The 23,364-nt window shown below is 37.6% G+C and overlaps 1 protein-coding gene across 1 annotated transcript; it reads left to right on the plus strand.

The window, feature by feature from the left end:
• Positions 1–13,907: 13,907 nt before the first annotated feature.
• LOC113273039 (zinc finger BED domain-containing protein RICESLEEPER 2-like) lies at positions 13,908–15,778 on the plus strand. Its single transcript, XM_026522811.1, has 2 exons — positions 13,908–14,623; positions 14,767–15,778. The coding sequence occupies exons 1-2, from the start codon at positions 13,908–13,910 to the stop codon at positions 15,776–15,778; spliced, it is 1,728 nt and encodes a 575-aa protein (XP_026378596.1).
• Positions 15,779–23,364: the final 7,586 nt, after the last annotated feature.

Here is a 23,364-nt window from a genome sequence, read left to right on the forward strand (position 1 = left end):
ATCAAGTGCGTAGTATCCTGATGGGATCAGAGACGTAAGGAGCGCAACTGTACCTTGGATCAGTGTGAGATTGATTGGGGTTCAACTACAGTCCAGACCGAAGTTAATTTGTAGTAGGCTAGTGTCTGTAGCGGCTTAATACAGTGTGTGTTTAATCTGGACTAGGTCCCGGCGTTTTTATGCATTTGTGGTTTCCTCGTTAACAAAACTTCTGGTGTCTGTGTTATTTCTTTTCCGCATTATATTTTGTTATATAATTGAAATATTACAGGTTGTGCGTTTGAATCAATCAATTAGAATATACAACCTTTGGTTGTTGATTTACATTGATTGATACTTGAACATTGGTATTTGGTACCGTTCAAGTGATTTCTCTTGTATTCAATTAGACTCACGGATTCCTATTTGCTTGGGTAAGAATTGAATCGAGAAAGAGAGATATAACTCCTTGATATACTTTATTAAGATTGAGTCTGGTTGATTCTCTTGAAAGTATATTGGAGTTAGTCCATATAGATTGATAAGCGAAATATTGGGTGTGGTTGTTGTACCCCCACTTTTTCAATTGGTATCAGAGCAGGCAAATACGTTTAAAGGCCTTACAAGTATGTGTTTGTAGCGATCTGACTATATGGAAAGTAAATTATCTAGAAACGCTTCACCAAAATTAAAAACCAATTGTAAAAAAAGTTCTGATAAACTGGTTATTCTCCGGAAAAAGTTGGATGAACAAATCCGGATCAACTCTGATCTTGTTGCAGAAATTGCAATACTTAAGGATTTGAAATCTGTCAAAATTCCTTTGATAGATCTGAACAACTTTAGTTGTTCTTCTATGAAGAACGATCGTAAGTCAGATGATAAACAACGTTTAGATGTTGTTAAAACTGATATGACTCAGAACTGCTCAGACGAGCTTAAAGATGTTGGCCCATGTTTGTTTTGTGATTCCTCCAATCACTTTCAACATAATTGTATGTCCTTCCAAAAGAGCCTGAAAGTTGCAAGTAATCTTCATAAGAAAAAAAATCAACTGGTTGCTTCTCTAAAAGGATGTATAAAACTAACAAGAAACCCTATACGGGAAAGTACTGATAATATGGGAGCTTTTGCTTTAAAATAAACATCAACCTTTCAATGGTTTCTTGACAATGAATGTAGCAGACATGTGGCAGGTAATCTCACATGTTTTTTTTCCTTCAAACGACTATGAAGGAGGAGCGGTAACATTTGGAGATGGGAGTTGTTGCTACATAAGCAAGAAGGGGACGATCAAACTACCCGGCGTACCTGAAATCCATGATGTAGTATACGTAAAAGGTATGACTTCCAATCTTCTTTCTATTAGTCAAATCTGTGACAAAGGCCATCGAGTTGTCTTCAATGCAAATTGATGTGACATTGTAGACAAAATTGGGAAAGTAATTTTTAAGGGAACTCATGGTAAAAACAACTGTTATTTTCTGGATACTCAGTTCGGCAACTGTTGCAATTTGACTAAGGTGGAATCTACACATCTTTGGCATGAGCGTTTTGGTCACATAAATTATCGACTTCTAACTAAGATCATTAACAAAGAACTTGTTAGAGGCGTTCCCAAAATCAATGCAAAGTGTTGATAGGTGAATTTTGGTTCTACAAGTCCTAGCCATAACACACCCAATTCCCAAGAGGAGAGAGAGAAAGAGAGAGAGAGAGAAAAAATCCCCTCCATTGTATTCCATGCCTCTTTATATAAACTTTTCAAAAACCCCTCTTTTTATGATATCATGCCACATGTCCTAAAACTCCTTAATTACTACTAATGCCATTGTTTCTCTAATACAACCTCCTTCTTTCCTATTAATTTCTCCCTTGTCCTTTCTATCTTATGGATACTTTTTTAGTGGACTTGGGCTTTAGTCCCCAAGTCTCCATGTTTCATGTGGGGTTTGCCTCCCTTTTGGGGGCGCACTAGGCCGACTAAGGGGGAATATTTTTCATGTATCAACATTAATCCCCTGACTACTGGGTCAATTGTCAAAGGACCCAGTAGTCACATCATGCCTTATCTTAAGTTCTACTTTTCAACAGTAGTCATTGTCCTCTGATGATGCCATCCTAAAGTCCCCACTATAGGATTCCCGACCCATATCTGATTGTCATCTTTGTATCTCTGATCGAGCGACTCCACAGCTTCTTAGATATACCTTGACCCTGGCAATCTTATCTGCGCTCATATCTCCATATTACCTTCGGGGTAAACTAGTACGCTTATTAGTGTTGAATGAGGAGGTGGTCATGTCGAGGACGCTTAGGGTGATTCATTAGAGGCGCGCAAAGCTTATGACGAACATGAAGAGATTATCTCACTCGCGCGGGGTTACAGTCGTCTGATAAGATTATGGACAACATCCGCAAGTTAGTAGACGAAGCTGGTCGAGATTTGTCTTTGGCGAGTTTTTTGTGATAGGCGCGTTTGAAGGTGGAGACTCTGGACGTAGATACTACCCTTTGTCGTGCATTGATAGCCAGCTAAACTTGTGCCGGTAGTCCCAGTGTTGTTCCTCTCTTTTAAGATATTGGATAGGCGAAGCGTGTCGTTTGACAATGTTGTAGCGCTTACTCCCTTCTTTTATTTTCAATGGAACGCGGCGTTTGGTGCTTCGCCTAGGTGGGGATGGGTGGAGCGTGTATTGAACGCGGCCATTCCCCTTCTTCTTTTGGTATTTGCAGTCTTTGTAAGTTTATTAGTTGGCTGAGCACCCTCCTTTTTTTGTAGATATGTGGCCAATCGGATACGCGGAGCAACCCGTTGCCTTTTTGTATATCTGTGGCCGATCGGATGAGCATATCAACCCCTCGCCTTTTTTGTATATATGTGGCCAATCGGATGAGCATATCAACCCGTCGCCTTTTTTGTATATCTGTGGCCGATCGGATGAGCATATCAACCCGTCGCCTTTTTTGTATATCTGTGGCCCATCTTGGGGCCTTTTTGTATATTTGTGGCCAATCGTACGAGCATATCAACCTGTCACCTTTTTGTAAATCTGCGGCCGATTGGATGCGCGGGGCAACCCGTCACCCCCTTTTTTTCTTTTTTTGTAAATCTGTGGCCGATCGGATGCACGGAGAAACCCATCTCCTTTTTGTATATCTATGGCCGATCGGATGGGCATATCAACCCATCGCCTTTTTTTTGTATATCTGTGGCCCATCTTGGGGCCTTTTGTACGACCGGATGTCTATGCATCCCGTAGCCTTTTGTATAATCGTCAGCCAGCCGAGTGTCTATGCATCTCAGGGCCTTTTGTAAACTCGTTGGACGACCGGGTGTCTATGCATCCCATTGCCTTTTGTATATTTGTCAGTCAATCAGGCGCCTTTGGCTTTCCTGAGACCTTTTGTGAATTTGTCAGTCGGTCATGCGCCTTTGGCTTTCCTGAGACCTTTTGTGAATTTGTCAGTCAATCAGACGCCTTTGGCTTTCCTGAGACCTTTTGTAGATTTGTCAGTCCGGACGCTTTTGGCATTCCCGTAGCCTTTCGTAAATTTTTGTTCAAGCGGCCTCTATGGACCCTTGCTAGCATGGTGCCTGGAGCACGTTACTAGAACTTTCTCTTTGTTGTGTAGCCGATCATGAGATTCAAAACAAGATGATATCGATGCATAAAATTAATAAAGTGACAACTTACACATGTGACTAGGTTACTCATAAAGTGCATACATTTATATTTGAACACTCTTGCTTTGGATTGAATAAACATATATGTACAAGCGGAACTAGTGTCTTTACACAATTGAAAATGCTTATCCATGCTAGCCCTCTCCCCTATTATTATTATGTTTTTATTACTGATCATGATATTCAAGACAAAGTGATGCTTTGTAAAAATAAAGCGACAACCTATATATGTGACTAGATGACATGCATATTTCAAAGTATGGATATTCATACTCGAGTAAACGCTTTGTCAATCATACGCATATACAAAAGGCAACGAAGAGATGGACGCGTGCATTCATAATGTGAGATCAATCTTTCATATGTATTATTAATTTATATGCGCACATGCTTATGAGGTTCGAGGTGGGAGGCGCTCACAGCAGCTGTAGGCAGTTGGTAGCTATACTAAACACCAAAATATAAACTTACTCTAATCATAATTCATATATTTGTTTATTAGTGTAAGAGAATCATGTGCACAAATCAAGATATCTGAAAGAGAATCATCAAAGGTAGGATTTATAAGAACGCGCGGCAATAATTTTACAATTCAAATGCAATCTAATGTAGTCGTGTGGGTACTTATGAATGCTGTCATGCTCAAAATCATGAGATGTGCCGAGTGTAGAGAATGAACAGTAAGAATGATTATGTAACGTACTAATTTTTCCTTTTGTATAAAACCAGGCTAGTGAACCTGGACGCTTGGTATAGTAAATGGGTTTTCTTGAGCACTCATAACAAAGAAAGTCAAAATTTCCAGGCAATTATAATGTGAGATAGAAACGCAAGCCTTTGTACTTAGAAATGTGACTCGAGAAGAACAAAGATCATAAAATTTTGAAATCATGCTAGCCCGCTACCATTTACTGGATACTTAGTAGAGGGATAAAAATCGTACCATTGTTACAGTATTCAAAGAGAGGCGCCGCCGGTATGTACCGTCCTTATGTTCTTCCCGACCCCACCTTCTGGTGCGAGCGGAGACCAGCTTCGAGAACTAAGAGCGCTGGTGCAGTCAATATTCCACAAATATTGCAAATTGACTCCATAATCGGCATATATTGCTCCTTGGTATGGAAGGCGCTTCCCACTTAAACCTAGTTGCTTCCCATTACAGCACCATCATTGCACATTTCTAGTAAAGCATCACCAACTCTGTAGCTCCATTTCATCCATTTTTTATTCCATTGCAGCTAACAGCTCTATCTCCATCTGTAGCTCAAACACATCTCAAACAGCAACAACAAACTGCACCTGCTTCAGTCCCTTGCTCTTTGTCTGCTTCATCACTATTCCTTTGCTATTGACACTAGCATAAACATCATTCTTCTCATCCATGTACTGCAGCATCACTAGTTACTTAGCTGTAGCTCCAGAATTGCTCATTCACTTAATGTCAATCCTGCAACCATTTCACTCATTTAATCCTAGCATACACCTACATCATTCTGTAGATTTGTCCTGATTCTTCATCAACATTCACCAATTCCTCTTAATTTCCTTTACAGCTTCGTCAAGCAGGAACCCTTCTGCTTGAACCAAATTTGAGCTCTATCCTTCGCCAATTGATACTTATCATCACCATCGGCAAACCTTCATTTCTCATTGTTTGTTAGAGGAATCTGGTTATGACGAATCGGGTCAGAACAAACAGATAATTGTAGATCTAGGTTTTGACTTAGAATCAGATTAGTAAATCAAAGGAAAACTCGGTTTTGAATTTATAAGAATCCTAAATGATTTTCCAAAACCTATTTTCGAGATCGATCAATTAGTGATTACAGCAAATAATAACAGGTGGATAAAATCAAGCGGTTGAGAAGAGATGGACTTATCTTTCATTGAATTTTTGGTGAAACTGCCCGCTGTTAATCCCCAAGTTTTTCATTGATGGTGATTTCGCTATCGAAGGTAGTGAGGAACTATAGTTCTCGTTCTGGATCTTCAGTTGGACGCCGAACTTGGTGTAGCTTAGGATGAGGGTGAAGCGTTGTAAGTGTTGTTGGAGAAGAAGGAAGCGATAGCAGAGAGAGAGGTGAAGGAAGGCGCTGATGAGGTTAATTGGCGCGGAGGGGTTGGCAAAACATGAAGCGGGGGAGGCGTACACGGAAAGTGTGAGCTCGTGAGTGGGGTGTATTGAGTATTTACCAGGAAAGCAGAAGCGCTGTAAGAAAAGAGGGACGCGACTATGTTATGGGAATTGGACGGTTGGGCTAGAGACGAGCTTCCGGATGTGGTCGCCAAATATTGATGGGTGAATTTTGGTTCTACAAGTCCTAGCCACAACACACCCAATTCCCAAGAGGAGAGAAAGTGAGAGAGAAAAGATCCTCTCCATTGCATTCCATACCTCTTTATATAGACTTTTCAAAAGCCCCTATTTTTATGATATCATGCCACATGTCCTAAAACTCCTTAATTACTACTAATGTCATTCTTTCTCTAATATAACCTTCTTCTTTCCTATTAATTCATCCCTTGTCCTTTCCATCTTATGGATACTTTTTCAGTGGACCCGGGCTTTAGTCCCCAAGTCCCCATGTTTCATGTGGGGTTTGCCTCCATTTTGGGGGGCCACTAGGCCGTCTAAGAGGGAATATTTTTCATGTATCAACACAAAGATTGATGGTGTATGTGGTGCATGTCAAAAGGGTAAACAAACAAAAGTTCACCATAAATTATCTCGAGACATTCTCACTAAAGCTCCACTTGATCTAATTCATATGGATCTCTTCGGACCAACCCAACAACCCAAAGTTGCTGGTAAGAAGTATGCTTTAGTTATGGTAGATTATTACACCAGGTTCACTTGGGTTGCATTCCTATCTCATAAGAATGAAACCCTTGATGAATTCAAGATTATTGTTAAAAGGATCCAGAACGAACAAGGTCGCAAACTAAAGAAAATTAGAAGCGACCGTTGAACTGAATTTAAGGACACTAAGGTGTTTCAATTTTGTGATGAACTGGGATTCAACAATACTCACCACCCATCACTCCTCAAGCTAATGGAGTTGCAGAAAGAAAGAACATGAACATTCAGGAAATGGCCAGAGTAATGCTCCAAAACAAAAACTTACCATTAAGGTTTTGGGGAGAAGTTGTCTTTACATCATGCTATTTGATCAACCGTGTCTACCTACGGTCTAAAACCCTGAACACACCTTATGAGTTGTGGTACGGTAGAAAACCAAACTTGCACTATCTCAGAGTGTTTGGAAGTAGATGCTACATTTTAAAAGATCGAGAACAAAGAGGGAAGTTCAATACCAAAAGTGATTAAGGTATCTTCCTTGGCTATGCTTCTGATAGTCGTGGTTTTCGAGTATTTAATCTCAGAACCCATGTCATAATGGAATCTGCTAATGTTATCATCGACGATGTTAGTAACTGTCATCAAGATAATCCTCATGCTAAGTTGCCTCCAGCTGAGATAATTGAGAAAGTCAAAGAAATCCCAGATTCAGTTGAAGTTATCCCAACTGTTACTGATCCTGATATTTCTAGTGATAAGGAGAAGAGCACTGATCAGGCTACTCCTAACGAATAAGAACGTGTCCCTCCACGACACCTCTGGGTTCAAAGGAATCATGATCCCAACAGTATTATTGGAGGAAGGGATTCTACTGCTAAGACAAGAGGACAACTTCAAAATATTTACAATTTTGGTTGTTATCTTTCACAAGTAGAACCGAGAAATATTGATGAAGCTCTTAGCGATCCCTTTTGGGTGATAATGCATGAATATTTAAATCAATTTCAAGGACAAGACGTATGGGAACTTGTACCTTGTCCCTCCAATATTACTCAAGGTTTGGTCTGGATAAGTCAACTCCAAAACTGACACCTATGCCTACTACTAGTAAATTGCACAAAGATGAGAAAGGAGTAAAAGTATATCAAAAATTGTATCGATCTATTATTGATAGCCTTTTATATCTTACAACTACTAGACCTGATATTTATTTTAGTGTTGGTTGTTGTGCTAGATTTCAGGCTAATCCAAAGGAATCTCATCTTGCAGCTGCAAAAAGGATCGTACGATATGTCAATCACACAGTCGGGTATGGTCTATCTTACACTTTTGATAATAACACTGACCTTTCTGCTTATTCAGATGCTGATTGGGCATGATCTGTAGAAGACAGAAAAATACATCAGGGAGTTTGTACTACTAGGACTGAATATTGTGGCTTGGCATAACAATAAACAAAATTCACAATCCCTATCCATATGTGAAGTAGAATATATTTCTGCTGGCTCATGTTGTACTCAACTTCTATGGATAAAGCAAATGCTGGATGATTATGGAATTGATACCGGAATAATGAAGATCTTTTGTGATAACTCTAAAGCGATTCGAATCACTAAGAATTCCGTTGAGCACTCAAGAACAAAGCACATTGATATAAGGTACCAATTTATTCGAGATCTCCATGAAAATGGTATCATAAATATGGAATTTGTACCTTCCGAACAACAATTGGCTGATATTCATACCAAACCATTAGACACTGCTACATTTCAACACTTACGGCAGTCTATTGGTGTTGTTTTGGTTCATTAGTTGTTTCTATGACTCTTCCCCTGTGCTTATCTCGATCTTTTGGGTAATTGAGTTTGGAACTCCAGTAAGTGCTTACCTCAATTTTGCATTTGATTCAGTAGGTTTATTTTTTTGTCAGGTTTCTTAGTGTGTTTTGTCAAAATAAATCCTTCTTTTCTATTGAAATTAAGGTCGCTCTTGTTGTTCTTTCGGGAATGACATTTCATGGGGGAGAGTTCTTAATTGAACTTGTGCTTAATTACCAAATCTTTGTGGGAAGTGCGGCTGTGGAATATTATAGGGGTTATCTTATATCTTTATAAACTCCTTGATGAAAGCATTTAGCTTCGGCTATATGATTGCATCTAAATAAGTTGATTTGTGCTTTCTTTTGGTCATGAAATGTCTCTATGGAAATTTTCATTAGGATCCCGTTTTCGTACCTTTGCCAATTTTATTGACAAAAAGGGGGAGAACTAATGTGTAGTTCACAAAGTTGTCGAAGTTGTGATACAATTGAACTTTGATGTTGTGTAATAATACTATGATATTGTGTAACAATGATTGAGAATTTTTGTTTTCTCATTGTTATAGCTACGGATTTTCAACAACGATGATGCTAAACTTACAACCTTTGGAATCATTGGAGTGCTTGGAAGTGACGAATATTTAGAGTAATGTTGAAGATTAGGTATGTGGAATAGGAGCTACATAAGTTTATTTATCTATTTTTGTATACCATATGTATTAAAAGTTTTGCCACTAAAATTGACAAAGGGGGAGATTGTTAGAGCACTGCTCAGTCGAACTCGCATGCGATACTATCTCAAGCATGTTTGTCAATGTTAGTGATCAAAACTATAAGTCTTGATTTCTAGTCTACTATAGCTAAGTCTCGGACTAGGATGGAAAGTGTAGTTGAGCTCAAGAACTCCATGGCGATCATCATACAAGACGAAGAACTACTCAAGGAACTGGTGGAACTTCATCGACTAAAAGGCATGTGGAGACTTGAACTTATCTATCACTCAAAAGTCTATCTACTATATCTCCTATCTTGAGACAAAAGTCGTTTTTACTATATAGACTTTGATTATACATATTTGTTATTTCGAGCCGAGTTTATCTCGCTTATCTATTTCTCGAAATATGTGTTGGTAAGATTTCGCTTTGGCCAAGTTCATCTTTACCTAGTGATGAAAGTCATATTATGTTTCAATTACTTGAAATGGCTTTGACGAAAAATAGTTTGTGAACAACAACTATATAACGTCCTCTAAGAATGTTTCGATGATTGAAATGAGAGTTTAGATTATATAAGCATTGTGCGGTAACACATATATGTATAAGTCCTTATTCCTTGAACCAAAGTATGTGTACTTTGCTGATCAGGAAAACCGGAACATAGTCCGCGAACCCAGTCTGCGAACCCAGTCCGCGAACTGTCGGAGGTTCTCTTCCCAAGAAAATCTGCTGGAGTTTGTAAACCTTTTACAAACTTATTCCGGGTACTTAAGTACGCGTACTTAGGTTGGTTATTTTCTAAAAACGATTATTTGTGAACTTACACTTATATAAACTAAGGAATGCAAGTTTCCAAACCGTGGCTATAAAGTTATGAATCGATTCGAGTGAATCAAATCGTTTTTGCTTCGGTTGTGTCTTGTATACTTCTATAAGATCTAAGTAATTTAACAACTTTCTAACTAGTTCATTTGAGTCATTTGAACTAGTTATGGTAAAGAAGAATATGGTTAATATGAAAGTGCTCATATGCCTAACCATTTGGTTAACTACTGTTGAACCAACGAATGTACATGTTTGGGTAAGGTTACACAAACCTAAAATCGTGCATTTCATTTGTATGTAACAAGCTAAGTTTTAAATCAAACGGTTAAAAGATATTAGCTTGAATATAATCAGGTTTTCATATAACGGTGAATACTGAATGCTTTGTTACTAAGCTAACATTGATTGCAAATCCTGATTTGAAAGACTATATAAGGAAAAACTATAGCAACTGGGAAACCTAATCCCCACACCTCCTGTGTGATACTATTTGTATAAGGTAGAGTTAATTCTCCTTTAAACATACATAGCAATAGCCTAAAGCATTCAAGCACAGGCTATGTAAATCAAAAGCTATCACAAGAAAAATTATAGATCAAATAATTTTATTCATAAATAAGATAGTTTTATTCATAATAGACTTAATACAATCATTGAAAGAAATCAAAAATTGATGTTTATTTTCCTGGATTAAGTATTACAGCATATAACTTAATCTCTAGTGGTGCTCTTGTTGTTCACTGAGGTTTCTTCAGTGTTCAAACTTTTGAAGCTTGTCTCAAGAGTCTTGTCTGCAACCACTTTATGTTTTTTGAGATCTTCAATTTGAAGCTTCAAAACCTCAAGTTCACCTTTCATATCTTTTATTTTATCTTTTAGTTCACCCCGATCTTGAACCAAAGTAAAGAGATTTCCTACGAGTTCTTCAAACTCATGCATAACATTACTCATACCATCTGTGGGTAACCACTTGGTAAACTATGAATCGTTGATAACAAAAAGACATGATTCTTCTTGAGATATAACAGAGTTAGGATCAGGTTCGATTCTAGAGACAATCTTCCTGATTCTTTGATATGGGGCGAACCCTTGACAGTTTCTTACCTTTCGTTCTTCCCTTCTATCACTCCTTGTAACACTGCGAGTTATAGGAGACATTCTTAACACAAAGTTTCTACCAAGGGAAGACAATAACCCTAAAAGAAGATAATTTGTTTTTTGAAACTTCGAAAATATACACAATATGTATTCGAACTTCTCTTTTTATTGAAAGAGAGATATTCTTTAAATATTTCTTATTACTGAAAATGGAAACTACCATTAACATGTGCCCTTGATTTTTATGTGCTTTTCTCATCCAAAATTAAGAGCACGGAATGGGATGAGAGTGCACAACTTCGATACAACTAAGTTGCATCGGAGTAAGATTTTTCTAGCTTACATGGAGTATCAGAAACAAAGTTCATGTTTCTCTTAGGGAATTTCTGCCCAAAGTAATTTCTCCCAAGACGATGATCTTTTCTAACTCTAGAGATATGATCATGGGGAGAAATTGTACTGACGTGAGAATTTTCAGAGATAGATAAATCCCTCTTAATTCTTTCAATCAGATTTTCATATGATTTTCTCATTCTAATGACTTCCTTATTATCCACATCAGTGTGATTATCTGAAACAATTATCGAAAATTCCTGATTGTTTCCTTTGGCAGAGATTCTGTTTTTCTCCTTCTTCTAGGGTCGTTCTTCATCAAAACAAGAATTGTTTCGATATGGATAAGGAGGAACCTTTTTCCATAAGCGATTATCAACTTTTTCCTCTGATTATTTTGAGTTGATCTTATCGGGTAGTGGTATAATCTTTCTTTCTACTGAGGAATGATTTTTCAGTTTTTAAGACAATAAACTTCTTTCAATATTTTTACCACCATATGCTGAAGAAGTATAAGTTTCATGTCAAGTGACTGAAAGTTGTATTCCTTAAGATTGCTTTCACGGAATCGGTTCAAAGTTTCCTTTGCACAAGATTTCGTTTGATCATCAGTAGATCTAGAAGCTGGTTTCTCATCCTCTTCTGACTTGATATAGTTAGGCAAACTAACATCATCCTGATATGTTTCAAATGTGACTAAACCAGTTTTATCACAGTCTGTAAAAGTCGAGGAAGGACTTTTAGTTTCCTCATTATCAGAAGAATTCACGACAACATCATTGGTCAGAGTCATAAGACGTGTCTCTTTATCTAGAGATTTACCAACAATTTCTAGTTTGACAGTTAGATCCATATTCTCTTTGGCCAGACTATTCAGTTGAATGCCTTTATCTCTAATCTCATGTTTAAGAATATTTGACTCTGTCTTTAATATTAGTACTTTAGAAGACAGAGATTTTATAGGCTTTATGAGTTTTACCAACTCTTTATCAGTATCTTCTCTTTCATCAGAGATAGACATAGATGTTTTCGCAACTCCTGGATCATGAGTCAACGAAGCAGTAACATCTTCAACTTTTGAGTATTCATACTCTTGCATAACGTTAACTGAATCAGACATGGATTCAATTCTTATAGGTTGGATCGCACCAAACACAGATTGTTAGATATTTTCGTGTTTCCCTGCTCTGATACCAATTGAAAAGACGAGGGTACCCAAATATACCTCAAACTAAAACTTTTTCACCTAGAAGTCCTTTCTCCGAAAGTGATTGTCTATGGACTGAGTCGAGACAACACAACAAATCGGTTCACACTTCGTGTGATCGTCTATGGATACGAGATCGAGACAATACAACAACGAAGTATGTTTACTTGATAAAAGGTTCAGACTTAACCAAACAATAGTATTACTTATCAAGTAAATAGGATTTAACGTTTGTGTAATTTATTTTAAATATAACAACAACAATTATAATTGCGGATGTTGATACATGAAAAATATTCCTCCTTAGCCGGCCTAGTGGGTACATGGGGACTAAAGCCCAAGTCCACTAAAAAACTATCCATAAGATGGAAAGGACAAGGGAGGAATTAATAGGAAAGAAGGAGGTTGTATGAGAGAAAGAATGGCATTAGTAGTAATTAAGGAGTTTTAGGACATGTGTCATGATATCATAAAAAGAGAGGCTTTTGAAAAGTCTATATAAAGAGGCATGGAATACAATGGAGGGGATCTTTTCTCTCCTCTCTCTCCTCTTGGAAATTGGGTGGGTTGTGGTTAGGACTTGTAGAACAAAAATTCACCCATCAACATTTGGCGACCACATCCGAAGGCTCGTCTCTATCCCAACTGTCTAATTCCCAGAACATAATCGAGTCCCTCTTTTCTTACAGCGCTTCTGCTTTCCTGGTCAATACTCAATACACCCCACTCACGCGCTCACACTTTCCGTGTACGCCTTCCCCGCTTAATGTTTTTCCAACCCCTCCGCGCCAATTAAACTCATCAGCGCCTTCCCTCACCTCTCTCCCTGCTAACGCGTCCTATCTCAACTCTGCGCCCTTCTTAGGGATGGCCATTTTCCCCATCCAAATCCATCCCCGTGGGTACCCGCCCGTATTGGGTAGGGTTTACCCGTACAAACGGGGTTGGGATTGGGTATGGGTAATACCCGAAATTAGTGAAGCGGGGATGGGACGGGGATGGGATTCTGGGTCCCCGCCCCATACCCGCCCCGTACGTTCCCATTTTAGAATTTTATATTTTTATTAATTATTTATATTATATTTAAACTAAGATATTATATTATATTATATTATATTATAAAAGAAAAAGTAAAAGTATAAGATATCATTAATTATTTATATTATATTTAAATTAAGAAACTATATTATATTATATTATAAAAGAAAAGGTAAAAGTATAAAATATCATTAATTATTTATATTATATTTAAACTAAGAAATTATATTATATTATAAAAGAAAACGTAAAAGTATAAGATATCATTAATTATTTATATTATATTTAAACTAAGAAATTATATTATATTATTTAATTATTGTATTTATTATATTATATTATTTAAGCTTTCTTTATTATATATATTATATTACTTTATGTGTATATTACACAGTGATCCCAAAATGACAACTATATCCACACGAGGTGAATCCGAACAGTCTGAACACCATGTCGAGACAATTCCAAGTTCTCCGATGGATGATGACCATGGTGAAACTGTCGAGGCAAACATTACAGGTGATTGTGATAATGCCGAAGGTGAAATTGCTATAGTTTCAGGGAAGAAAAGATCCATAGTGTGGAACCACTTTGAAAAGAAAAAGATAAAAGGGGAAGACAAAGCAGTTTGCAAATATTGTCATAAACCATTAGGAGGAAAAAGCACAAATGGGACTAAGCATCTACACGCACACATGAAAAGATGTCCTCGACGTAAACAGCAAGACATAAGACAATCAATAATCACTCCGAGTAAAAAAAGTGACGGAAGAAGTCAGCTTAACACGTACAGTTTTGATCAATCGTTCGCTAGGAAGGAACTTGCTTATATGATAATCATACACGAGTATCCGCTTTCCATCGTTGAATATGCCGGATTTAGACGATATTCAAATGCGCTTCAACTGTTGTTTAAGGTGGTATCTCGGAGCACAATTAAAAGGGATGTCCTTAAAATCTATGATGAAGAAAAAACTAAAACAATGGAAGTGCTACAAAAACATCAAGGTAAAATTGCGTTGACTACTGATATGTGGACTAGTAAGCAAAAGAAAGGATACATGGTTATTACGGCTCATTTCATCGATGAGTCGTGGATCTTGCAAAGCCGAATTATCAGGTACGCGTATCCATTTAATGATTTCAGGCATTGGATATGCACGTCATAAATGAAAAATCACTACCATTAATTTTGTTACTGATTAATTACTAGTTGCTACGTAGTACGGTCTAATCAACCATCTGAATTTTATTTTGTATTAGGTTTATGTATGTGCCATGTCCGCACACGGCTGAAGTCCTGTCAGCCGCATTGATGGAGTGTCTGCTAGACTGGAATATCGATGGTAAAGTATCCACTCTTACTGTAGATAATTGTTCCACTAATGATCTTATGATCCAACTTCTCCTAGAAAAATTATCAAGTAACTTACTGTCGGGTGGAGATATTTTTCATATGCGTTGTTGTGCACACATATTAGCTCTTATAGTCAAGAAAGGATTAGAGGGGATCAAAGGAGCAATCGAATTGATTCGTAATAGTGTTGCTTACTGGAAAGCAACACCAAAACGAGTTGAGAAATTTAATATTTCGAGTATAAATAAGTTAGTTCTTGATTGTGAGACAAGATGGAACTCAACATACCTGATGATTAATACTGCTATTAAGTATCAGAAGGTTTTTGCTCGACTAAAGCAACGTGAGCCACAGTATGATTGTTTGCCAGATGATGAAGATTGGTTGTTGGCAAAGGAAATGTGCGACAAACTTAAGATATTTTATACCTTCACAGAGAAGTTTTTCGAAGTAAAATATCCTACCACCAACCTTTTCTTTCCAAGTTTTTGTGATATTAGATTGTCATTAAATGAGTGGAAAAAATCTAAAGTTGGTGTGGTTAAGGAAATGGCATATGAAATGATAGAGAAGTTTGAAGAGTATTGGTTTGTGATCAATGGAGTAATGGCCGTAGAAATTATGTTAGATCCAAGGTTTAAGATGAAATTGATTGAGTTTTATTTTCCACAAATTTATGGTCAAGCTTTTTCAAAAATCGAAATTGATCGAGTACGCGATTTATGCGTTGATTTGGCGACGGAGTATGAACTGAAAGTAAAATTTGCTGAAACATCTGTTAGCCAAAATGATTTGTCTTTCACTTCAGAGATGCATGGTTTTAACGATGACGTAGATTCTTTGGAAAAGTTTGATATGTTTGTCTCTAATACTGCTCCTACTAGTACTGTTAAGTCAGAATTAACCAATTACTTATAAGAAGATCTTTTACCTAGGATTGGTAATTTTGACATACTAGCATGGTGGAAGACAAATGGGATTAAATATCCAGTCTTGCAGTGTATGGCTAGAGATATTTTAGCGATTCCAGTTTCAACGGTAGCTTCCAAATCAGCTTTTAGTACCGGGGGTAGATTTGTGAGTGTCCAACGTAATAGACTTCATCCAAAAACGTTGGAAGCTTTGATGTGCGCTCAAGACTGGATATGGGATATGCTGAATGGTAATGAAATTCTCTTTTTATTGAAATGTTTTTTTTTTACATTTAATACATCATTATGGTTATATGATACACTTTCTTATTTTGGCTAGGTGGATCAAAATTCGATGGTGAAACATTTTGGGAAGAAACTGAAGCAGACGATGAGGTGATCAACATGGAAGAAGATACTTGATAAGAAATAATTAAGAACTAAAATGAGTGATGCTCGTTTATAAACCAATTTGTTTTTCTTTGCTTGTTTTACGATGAATTTATGAGTTTGAAATTTTAAATTATTATTATTATTATTGGTTGAACTTAGGTATTGATTATTAAATTAACTCATCATATTTGAGCTTAATGTTATAGGTAACCCGTAAAATATCCGTCCCGTACGGGTATTTCTCATACCCGCCACGTCCCAGATCAAGCGGGTAATGGGAAGGGTGTGGGTTTTTTTTTTTGAACGGGGCAGTGACTGGGATACAAGATCCCCGACCCATACCCGCCCCATGACCATCCCTAAGTCAACGTTTCTTCTCCAACAACACTAACAACGTTTCACCGTCATCCTAAGCTACACCAAATTCAGCGCCCAACTGAAGATCCAGAACGAGAACCATAGTTCCTCACTACCTTCGATAGCGAAATCACCATCAATGAAAAACTTGGGGATTAACAGCGGGCAGTTTCACCACAAATTCAATGAAAGATAAGTCCATCTCTTCTCAACCGCTTGATTTTATCCACCTGTTATTATTTGCTGTAATCACTAATTGATCGATCTCGAAAATAGGTTTTGGAAAATCATTTAGGATTCTTATAAATTCAAAACCGAGTTTTCCTTTGATTTACTAATCTGATTCTAAGTCAAAACCTAGATCTACAAATATCTGTTTGTTCTGACCCGATTCGTCATAACCAGATTCCTCTAACAAACAATGAGAAATGAAGGTTTGCTGATGGTGATGATAAGTAGCAATTGGCGAAGGATAGAGCTCAAATTTGGTTCAAGCAGAAGGGTTCCTGCTTGACGAAGCTGTAAAGGAAATTAAGAGGAATTGGTGAATGTTGACGAAGAATCAGGAAAAATCTACAGAATGTTGTAGGTGTATGCTAGGATTAAATGAGTGAAATGGTTGCAGGAATAACATTAAGTGAATGAGCAATTAACTAGTGATGCTGCAGTACATGGATGAGAAGAATGATGTTGATGCTAGTGTCAATGACAAAGGAATGGTGATGAAGCAGACAAAGAGCAAGGGACTGAAGCAGGTGCAGTTTGTTGTTGCTGTTTGAGATGTGTTTGAGCTACAGATGGAGATAGAGCTGTTAGCTGCAATGGAATAGAAAATGGATGAAATGGAGCTACATAGTTGGTGATGCTTTACTAGAAATGTGCAATGATGGTGCTGTAATGGGAAGCAACTCGGTTTAAGTGGGAAGCGCCTTCGATACCAAGGAGAAATATATGCCGATTATGGAATCAATTTGCAATATTTGTGGAATATTGACTGCACCAGCGCTCTTAGTTCTCGAAGCTGGTTTCCGCACCAGAAGGTAGGATCGGGAAGAACATAAGGACGATACATACCGGCGGCGCGTCTCTTTGAATACGGTAACAATGGTACGATTTTTATCCCTCTACTAAGTATCCAGTAAATGGTAGCGGGCTAACATGATTTCAAAATTTTTATGATCTCTGTTCTTCTCTTGAGTAACATTTCTAAGTACAAAGGCTTGCATTTCTATATCACATTATGAATGCGCGGAAATTTTGTCTTTCTTTGTTATGAGTGCTCAAGAAAACCCATTTACTATACCAAGCGTCCAGGTTCACTAGCCTGGTTTTATAGAAAAGGAAAATTAGTACGTTGCATAATCATTCTTACTGTTCATTCTCTACACTCGGTATATCTCATGATTTTGAGCATGACAGCATTCATAAGTACCCACACGACTACATTAGATTGCATTTGAATTGTAAAATTATAGCCGCGCGTTCTTATAAACCCTACCTTTGATGATTCTCTTTCAGATATCTTGATTTGTCCACATGATTCTCTTACACTAATAAACAAATATATGAATTATGATTTGAGTAAGTTTATATTTTGGTGTTCAGTATAGCTACCAACTGCCTCCTGCGAATGCATCCCACCTCGAACCTCATAAGCATGTGCGCATAAATTTGTAATACATATGAAAGATTGATCTCACATTATGAATGCACGCGTCCATCTCTTCGTTGCCTTTTGTATATACGTATGATTGATAAAGCGTCAAGCATCTATATTAAATCTTACTCGAGTATGAATATCCATGCTTTGAAATATGCATGTCATCTAGTCACATATGTAGGTTGTCACTTTATTTTTACAAAGCATCACTTTGTCTTGAATATCATGATCAGTAATAAAAAATAATAATAATAGGGAAGAGGGCTAGCATGGATAAAGCATTTTCAATTATGTAAAGACACTACCTCCGCTTGTACATATGTTTATTCAATCCAAAGCATGAAGTGTTTGAATATAAATATATGCACTTTATGAGTAACCTAGTCACATGTGTAAGTTCTCACTTTATTAATTTTAAGCATCCATATCATCTTGTTTTGAATCTCATTTTGAATCTCATGATCGGCTGCACAACTAAGAGAAAATTCTATTAACGTGCTCCGGGCACCATGCTAGCAAGGGTCCATAGAGGCCGTTTGAACAAAAATTTATAAAAGGCTACGAGAATGCCAAAGACGTCCGGGCTGACAAATCTACAAAAGATCTCAGGAAAGCCAAAGACGTCTGATTGACTTACAAATTCACAAAAGGTCTCAGGAAAGCCAAAGGCGCCTGATCGACTGACAAATTCACAAAAGGTCTCAGGAAAGCCAAAGGCGCCTGATTGACTGACAACTATACATAAGGCTACGGGATGCATAGAAACCCGGTCGGCCAACGAGTTTACAAAAGGCCCCGAGATGCATAAACACTCGGCTGGCTGACGATTATACAAAAGGCTACGAGATGCATAGACACCCGGTCGGCTGACGAGTTTACAAAAGGCCCCAAGATGGGCCACATATATACAAAAAAGGCGACGGGTTGATATTCTCATTTGATCGGCCACAGATATACAAAAAGGCGACGGGTTGCTCCGTGCATCCGATCGGCCACAAATTTACAAAAAAGAAAAAAAAAGGGGTGATGGGTTGCCCCGCACATCCGATCGGCCACAGATTTACAAAAAGGTGACGGGTTGATATGCTCATCCGATCGGCCACAAATATACAAAAAGGCCCCAAGATGGGCCACAGATATACAAAAAAGGCGACGGGTTAATATGCCCATCCGATCGGCCATAGATATACAAAAAAGGCGACGGGTTGATATGCTCATCCGATCGGCCACATATATACAAAAAGGAGACAGGGTGCTCCGCGTATCCGATTGGCCACATATCTACAAAAAAAAAAAAGGAGGGTGCTCAGCCAACTAATAAACTTACAAAGACTGCAAATACCAAAAGAAGAAGGGGAATGGCCGCGTTCAATACACGCTCCACCCATCCCCACCAAGGCGAAGCACCAAACCCCGCGTTCCATTGAAAATAAAAGAAGGGAGTAGGCGCTACAACATTGCCAAACGACACGCTTCGCCTATCCAATATCTTAAAAGAGAGGAACAACACCGGGACTACCTTTAGCCGGCTATCAATGCTCGACAACGGGTAGTATCTACATCCAGAGTCCCCACCTTCAAACGCGCATATCACAAAACACTTGCCAAAACCAAATCCCGATCAGTTTTCTAACTTGCGGATGTTGTCCATAATCTTATCAGATGACTGTGACCCCGCGCGAGTGACGCAATCTCTTCATGTTCGTCATAAGATTTACGCGCCTTTAATGAATCACCCTAAGCATCATCGACATGACCACCTCCTCATTCAACACTAATAAGCGTACTAGTTCATCCCGAAGGTAATATGGAGATATGAGCGCAGATAAGATTGCTAGGGTCAAGGTATATCTAAGAAGCTGTGGAGTCGCTTGATCAGAGATACAAAGATGACAATCAGATATGGGACGGGCAGCCTATAGTGGGGACTTTAGGATGGCATCATCAGAGGATAATGACTACTTTTGAACAGTAGAACTTAAGATAAGGCATGATGTGACTACCGGGTCCTTTGACAATTGACCCAGTAGTCAGGAGACTTGGGGACTAAAGCCCAAGTACACTAAAAAAGTATCCATAAGATGGAAAGGACAAGAGAGGAATTAATAGGAAAGAAGGAGGTTGTATTAGATAAAGAATGACATTAGTAGTAATTAAGGAGTTTTAAGACATGTGGCATGATATCATAAAAAGAGGGGCTTTTGAAATGTCTATACAAAGAGGCATGGAATACAATGGAGGGGATCTTTTCTCTCTCTCTCTCCTCTTGGGAATTGGGTGTGTTGTGGCTAGGACTTGTAGAACCAAAATTCACCCATCAACAGCGGAAAATTAAAGTAAATGACACAACAAGATTTTGTTAACGAGGAAACCGCAAATGCATAAAAATCCCGGGACCTTGTCCAAAATTGAATACTCTCAGGATTAAGTCGCCATAAAAAATCAAACCAACTTCGTATAGTTGAGACCAAGCAACTAAACCTATAGTTCACCTAGTTTCGTTTGTATTCCCACGCCTTCGACCTGTAATAAGTCACGTACTTGGAACCAATTCCTTTGGTTCGTTTTCCAAACAGTAAAGGAATAACAAATTTGTTTGGTATCAACTCTTTTCAACCAAGTGATGTGAGTTCGACAAAAGGCTCTTCTATTTATCTCAATAAACTCCTTTGTCAGGTTCTTAGATCTATCTTATTATCAACTACCAAAGTAATTGTTAAGATTTTGCAATCAATACTTTTATTCACAAAGAATTGTATTGATGCCGATCTACACGACTAATCAATTTAATCTACCATAAGGATAAACCGATTATAGTTGGATCCTCTTTTACCGAAACAAGTATTTTGCATACCAAATATTATGAACTCAAATCAGAAATATTCAAAGTCTTCTTTGTCTTCAAATCTTCTTAGATCTTCAATAAACACCTGCGCACAGAACAGAGTCTGTTAACAATGGATTATCACAAGACGTCTTTAGATCTACAAACAATCTAAAGATCCCCGTTGAAAATTCGATCTAGTTTGAGTGAATCTTATATCAGAAGAGAAGATTCTCAAGCATAAACATACTAGGTGCAATCAAAGTTCAACCACCGTTAGTCAATCAAATCAATCGAAAGCAAAAGATAAACTGCAATTATCTAGTTTCCCACCAACGGTACTAATATAGATTCTCAATCCCAAATAAGTCTTTAAACTGAGCGGCCGTAAGAGATTTCGCCTAATTAGGTTACTCTCCTCTCCGAATAGGCGGCTTCACCAGTAGCAGCACAACTGAGATAGTTTTGCTGTCTCTAAGGATTAGTTTGCTCGAAATGCAAACTTTCATATATATAGACCAAGGAAGTTTGGACACTAAGGAATTTCCAAAACCGAAAATATTCTCAAGATATGCAATATATTCCAGATTCGGTTTCCATAATTCCTGGAAATACTTTGTCCAAATATTGACCAAAAATCTTTTGGAAAATCTCCAACTGGTAAATGCACATTACTAATTTTTTATTTTCCTAAAATAAAATTAAGAACCTTAAACAAAACATTCTCAATTTATTTTATTCGATCTGGGATTTTCTTCCTTTAGCTATTAAGGAATAACTTTGAACAATTAAAGATTAGCGTTACTGCACATGTTTAAAGTATGTCGACATCCTTACTTTGTAATTCCTCTTTCATACTTACAATCTTGAAACCGATTTCCCACACTTCCAAAAAAGTTTAGAATTGGTTCATCTGACTTTCAAGAACTATGTGATTGATCAAGAACACTCAATCACCAAACATGGGTTTCACGGTTCTACCAAAACAAGTTTCGGTTCTACCTCCATGTGAGTCTTGTGCATAGTCACACTAGCTTTCCAAAATTCGGTTGACTAGGTACTAGGATCGGTTCCCCACATATATATGGTATCTAACTTGTACTTGCTGCACATGTTCATAGGATCAGTTCCCTTTTCTAATAAAACCTTGTTGCACCTCATACAAGGATCGATTACCCTTTGTGATAGGTTGCACCTCTTACTAGGATCGGTTCCCCTTTACCAAGAGTCGGTCATACCAATAACACAAAATCGATCATACCATCTCAGGTGATTACTTAAGATCGGTTTCACTAATAAAAGTCATACTAATACAAAAGTCAGGCCTTTGTGAATAGTTTTACCAAGAACATAAATAAGTCATGAGCGGTTATACTAATCATGCATATTAGTAGTTCAAAAGATATGCAATGAATAACAATACCAATAATGCCTGACGATTTCTCTTTCGATTCAAAAAACAAGTTCATGAATTTACTTCCTTAAAACAAATGTAAAACATTGTTTCTTAGGATGAAATCTTCACCTTATACCCATACATAATCACAGTAGAAATCAAACGATTATGTCGATGTCGTATATACAAAGTTTAATGGTTAAGCAATAAACCTCGTATTGTATTCCTTAATACTATGTCTAGCTAGAGTATAATCATTCATGCTTCGCAGATTTGTTTTCAATATGCACGACTTGATAGATACGTTAGGGAATGAAACAGTTCAAGTCAAATATCACTAACCTCAAGTGGAAGGATGATGTTGTCATTGTAGCTCCTTGCTTCTTCACTTCTTCAAGTCTTCGTAATACTTGTAATGTCTCATATCCTAATACTTTCAAGTGAACCTATACGAAGTTGACTCTAATACATAATCAAGCGACTCTTTAAATGAGTTTTGGTTCACTAGAATATGACAACCAAACTTTAGATACCAACGCTTGGTGGGTTCAACCGAGCTATGCTCTAACACTAAATGAGGGTACATTTCATTTGTATGTAACAAGCTAAGTTCGATCCAACGTTTGAAAGATATTAGCTTGGTTGAATCAGGTTTTTCATCTAATGGTGAATATTGAATTCTTTGTTACCAAGGTAACTTGGATTGCGAACCCTGACTTTAAAACTATATTAAGGAGAACTCTAGCAACTGGGATATCTAATCCCCACACCTCCTGTGTGTTTCTAGTTTCATAACTAGAGTCGATTCTCCTTTAACCTTAGATTTCTATCGAGACCCTGTAGTTTAACGACTTCAAAGACTTCATTGGGATTGTGAAGCCAGACCCAGCTATTTTCTTTGTAGTTGCGTGTTCTGATCTTTCCCGATTCTATCGTGTTGAGTACAATTGAAATAATTGAATC

This window comes from Papaver somniferum, chromosome 4, assembly GCF_003573695.1.
Source record: "Papaver somniferum cultivar HN1 chromosome 4, ASM357369v1, whole genome shotgun sequence".
Taxonomy (NCBI): domain Eukaryota; kingdom Viridiplantae; phylum Streptophyta; class Magnoliopsida; order Ranunculales; family Papaveraceae; genus Papaver; species Papaver somniferum.

What these genes read in the sequence shown, in the direction of transcription:
- LOC113273039 (XM_026522811.1), top strand. Translation starts at nt 13,908, where the DNA reads ATGACAACTATATCCACACGAGGTGAATCCGAACAGTCTGAACACCAT. An exon ending in TTGCAAAGCCGAATTATCAG is followed by an intron (nt 14,624 to 14,766) that starts GTACGCGTATCC and finishes ATTTTGTATTAG; the next exon opens with GTTTATGTATGTGCCATGTC.